Raw genomic sequence first — 5,000 nt, forward strand, 5'->3', positions numbered from 1 at the left:
AACTAAACACTCACAAAGCCCCTGAGCTCCATAAAGACAATCGTGTGGAGATGAACGATGGACTGGAAGAACTCGAGTGTCCTGCACAGAGAACCCTGACTCACCCCACTGAACACCTCTGGGATGAATTGGACCTGGGGTCTCCTCAACATCCTAACATTAGAGACCGATCTCACTGATGCTCCTGTAGAACGAACGAATGTATAAACAAACACAAATCCACACAATCGCCGCTCCAACATCTAGAGGAAAACCTTCTCAGAAGGAGAAGGAGGAGGACAAGGACACACAATTGTGTTGGTTAGGGGTGCACATACTTTTGCTTGCATAGATTTGAATACATGCAAAGTAGCGATATTTATATCGTGATAAATCGTGCAAGACATGCTAACATGCTAACTGTCACGGTTTGTTCAGATTTTACTGCGTTTATTGTTGTTTCTTTTCTGTCTTTTTTTTTTTTTTTTGATGAGTCACTTATTCATTTTTTTTTTTAATTGTCCAAAATTTAATTGTCCAAAGGTTTCAGGTCTTAGAAAACAGCTGCTGAAGGAGGTCTTAAATTACATCCATGGAGGTTAAACGAAAAAAAAAAAACCTTCAGTTACTCTGAGCCTCAACTCCCAAGGACACATCATCAAGAACATGACGGAGAACGTGAGGAGGTGCTGCTTTATCTGTAGATTAGATTAGAAGCGATAACGTTCATCAGTCCCGAGCAAAAACAGTGACCCTTCTCTTAAAGCGTCGGCTGTAAGAACGGGACGTCACGTGCAAAGTCAGTGACGTGGTGAAAAAACAGCAAAAGGTTTATTTATTTTAGAATATTGTTTTATATTCAGCATTAAAAATGATATATTTTAGGTTTTGGAATAATTTATTTTTAAGGATTTACTTTTGTAAATGGTTAACATTTTGTAATTTAGAAGTATATTTAGATTTAAAATATTTTATACTGTATTTACTTACAGTGAGCTTTGAGAAATATTTATATTACAATATTCGTTTTCAGCCTTTTGAATTTTTATTTTAATATTTAATTTAATAAATGACTATTTATACATAGAATTTAAATAAAGTTTATAAATAAACTACGTTTAGAATTCAAATTATAATCGGCAAGTCATTTTAGTATTAATAATTTATGTGTGTGTGTTTATGTAATTCTAACACACACACACACACTCTTGTGAGGGCGGAGTAACTAATATCTGATGCTCTCATTTTAAGGCTGTTTAGTAAGGGGTGTGTGTGTGTATATATCTCTCTCTCTGTCTCACTCACACACACACACACACACACACGCATGTTTACGGTGTCCTCCTCAGGCGTTCTCTGACCCTGTGCTTGTAATGGTGTTTGTCGCAGAATTACTCGGCCATGTCAGACTGCGAGATTGTTAATCAGTGCCAGGATCTTGCTGTACCGTGTGTGTGTGTGTGTGTGTGTGTGTGTGTGTGTGTTGTTAATATGGGTGTAAACACTAGTGCTGTTGCATCATACTAAAGCTCTGAACTGGTTTTGTGGTTAGTGCTGAAACTCACACTTTGAAATAAAGTGTGTTCTGTATAAATGTCGATGTAACACAGCTTCAGTTTCACAAAATATTTTTGACCGAATATTTTCACGTTACCCTGTGAGGTGTCGGGTCTCAACACATTTTTGACTCAGACTTTTGTGTTCCCAGGCTCCAGGATTTGGATTTGGTATTGCCATCTCAGGAGGACGAGATAACCCTCATTTCCAGAGCGGAGAGACTTCCATAGTCATCTCTGACGTCCTGAAAGGAGGACCGGCTGAGGGGCTTCTACAGTGAGTCACTCACTGATCCCTCATTAACTCACTGATCCCTCATTAACTCACTGATCCCTCATTAACTCACTGATCCCTCATTAACTCACTGATCCCTCACCACCTCACTGATTCCTCATTAACTCACTGATCCCTCACCACCTCACTGATTCCTCATTAACTCACTGATCCCTCCCCAACTCACTGATCCCTCACCGATCCCTCACCACCTCACTGATCCCTCACCACCTCACCGATCCCTCACCAACTCCAGAACAATCGCAAATAATTCTCTACTCCTATTTGCTCCACAGCGAGAATGACCGAGTGGTGATGGTGAACGCGGTCTCCATGGATAACGTGGAACACGCCTACGCCGTCCAGCAGCTCAGGAAGAGCGGCAAAAATGCCAAAATTGTGAGTTGAAAGTTTCAATTTGTAAAACGAACGAAATATTTGTTTATCCCCGGAAATGTTTATGTAAATAAAACTTTTTACACGTGGTATTATACGTACAGTAGAATAGCTACTTATTTTTCAAGCGGTTGTTCATTTTAAAGCACTCGATTCGTGTTACAGACCATTCGGCGTAAACGCAAAGTCCAGATCCCGGCGGCTCGAGCGGGCGACAGGGAAACGATGTCTGAACGTGAGGAGGATACGGAGGACGAGGAAACACCCGGGCCGGGAGTCAAAGCCGGCACAGGGACCAACAGACGCAGTGAGCGGAGTGCCAGTCTGGGGCGGAGGGAACAGAGTGCGTCTCCACGGTCAGACAGACGCTCGGTCACCTCCGCCGGACCGCAACGACCCTCCAACGTCACACTGGTCAAATCACGCAAGAACGAAGGTGAATCCCAAACCGGGACTGTTACAATACAGCTGTCATAATATATAACTGTTATAATACAGCTGTTATAATATATAACTGTTATAATACAGCTGTTATAATATATAACTGTTATAATACAGCTGTCATAATATATAACTGTTATAATACAGCTGTCATAATATATAACTGTTATAATACAGCTGTTATAATATATAACTGTTATAATACAGCTGTCATAATATATAACTGTTATAATACAGCTGTCATAATATATAACTGTTATAATACAGCTGTTATAATATATAACTGTTATAATACACCTTTATATTTTATAGGTATATCTATAGGTTTTTAGAAACAAGCAAACAATTAAATATCGTATCGTTTCTAACATCATTATTATTTGTTTCATTTTTAATAATGTGAAGTGAATTTGTACGTAGAATTTAATGTATTTATTTATATTTTTTAATTTATTATTTTTGTATCGACACGATTGTATATGTCTTTTTTACATATTATTTACATTTATTTTATCAATTAAATTTTAATATTTGTGGATGAATAAATGATCAGAAGCTGATCTTTATATACTTTGGCAAAACATTTCTAGAATATAAAGTTTTTAAATTACTACAAATAAAATTTTGTATTTTTTTCCATACTGGCAAGTTTTTTTCTTTTTTATGGTCTATTTCCACAGAGAGTAAATGCTATCTCTCTCTCTGTGTGTGTGTGTGTGTGTGTGTGTGTGTGTGTGTGTTACGTTACAGAATACGGGCTCAGACTGGCTAGCCACATTTTCGTGAAGGACATCACACCTGAAAGTCTAGCGGCCCGAGACGGAAACATACAGGAGGGAGACGTCGTGCTGAAGGTACGAAACGATGATACGAGAGAGAAAGAGGGAGAGTCCGAGAGAGAATTATTGATTTTATTAGATTTTATTTAACTCTCTCTCTCTCTCTCACACACTCGCGCACACTCGCGCACACACACACACCCACACACACGCACCCACACACACACACACACGCACCCACACACACACACACATACCCATACATACCCACACCCACACACACCCTCACACACACACACACTCACACACACACTCTCTCTCTCTCGCTCTCTCCCTCACACTCTCTCTCCCTCACACACTCTGTCTCTCTCACACACACACTCTCTCTCTCTCTCACACACACTCTCTCTCTTTCTCTCTCTCTCTCACACTCTCTGTCTCTCTCTCTCCCTCACACTCTGTCTCTCTCTCTCCCTCACACTGTCTGTCTCTCTGTCTCTCACACTCTCTCTCTCTCTCGCTCTTTCCCTCTCTGTCTCTCTGTAGATAAACGGCACCGTGACTGAGAACTTGTCCCTGACAGACGCTAAGAAACTGATTGAGCGCTCGAAAGGCAAGCTGAAGATGGTAGTGCAGCGAGACGAGAGAGCCACACTCCTCAACGTTCCCGACGTGGATGACAGCATTCCTTCTGGCAACTCCGAACGTGATGGTGAGGATTCTCTGGAAAATTTATGTTGTTCTTGATGAGATCATAGAGACTCATCACTTTCTGCTCATTTTTTTTTTTAATAGATATTTCCGAAATCCATTCCCTCACCTCCGATCATTCCCATGAGCAGCTGCGTGCTGCTCACTCGCGTTCTCCAGACAAGCGCTCCGATCCTTCTGACATCTCCGGCCAGTCGCCTCAACAGATCAGCAACGGAAGGTGAGTGCGTCTCTCTTTTGCCCCGCCCACCATTTAGCTCATACACATATTTGTATTTCTCAATGTCTCAGTAGAGGCAACTTCTGTTTTTTTCAACAGATTTGCGGTCAGTGCATTAACTAGAACTTACATTATAGATTTTGCGCAAGCTGTAATTTGTTGTCATGGCAATGTAAGCATTACTACATGAATCTGCTACATGAATCAAAGTCAATATAGATTTCCAGTGTACAGTGCAACGGGAACTAGGAAAAGTTTGTACATCAGGATACAAGCTTGTGTTGTTTACTGCATGCATGCAAAAGCAGGAGTGCGCATGAGGGAGACTGAGAGGAATGGAATGGGGGAGACTGAGAGGGAGGGAGAGACTGGGACTGAGAGGGAGGGAGAGAGACTGGGACTGAGAGGGAGATAGAGACTGGGACTGAGAGGGAGGGAGAGAGACTGGGACTGAGAGGGAGGGAGAGACTGGGACTGAGAGGGAGGGAGAGAGACTGGGACTGAGAGGGAGATAGAGACTGGGACTGAGAGGGAGGGAGAGAGACTGGGACTGAGAGGGAGATAGAGACTGGGACTGAGAGGGAGGGAGAGACTGGGACTGAGAGGGAGATAGAGACTGGGACTGAGAGGGAGGGAGAGACTGG

The 5,000-nt window shown here is 41.9% G+C and overlaps 1 protein-coding gene across 9 annotated transcripts in view; it reads left to right on the top strand.

Annotated features, from left to right (window-relative positions):
• The window catches only part of tjp1a (tight junction protein 1a), a 110,493-nt gene that overhangs the window by 80,828 nt on the left and 24,665 nt on the right, over window positions 1-5,000 (top strand). For all 9 annotated transcript variants that reach the window (XM_060859607.1, XM_060859606.1, XM_060859611.1 and 6 more), the window contains 6 exons: window positions 1,688-1,812; window positions 2,106-2,208; window positions 2,371-2,641; window positions 3,397-3,500; window positions 3,972-4,137; window positions 4,221-4,356. In XM_060859607.1, coding sequence (XP_060715590.1) covers window positions 1,688-1,812; window positions 2,106-2,208; window positions 2,371-2,641; window positions 3,397-3,500; window positions 3,972-4,137; window positions 4,221-4,356 — 905 coding nt within the window. The remainder of the gene's footprint in view (window positions 1-1,687; window positions 1,813-2,105; window positions 2,209-2,370; window positions 2,642-3,396; window positions 3,501-3,971; window positions 4,138-4,220; window positions 4,357-5,000) is intronic.

Source organism: Tachysurus vachellii, chromosome 23 (assembly GCF_030014155.1).
Source record: "Tachysurus vachellii isolate PV-2020 chromosome 23, HZAU_Pvac_v1, whole genome shotgun sequence".
Taxonomy (NCBI): Eukaryota; Metazoa; Chordata; class Actinopteri; order Siluriformes; family Bagridae; genus Tachysurus; species Tachysurus vachellii.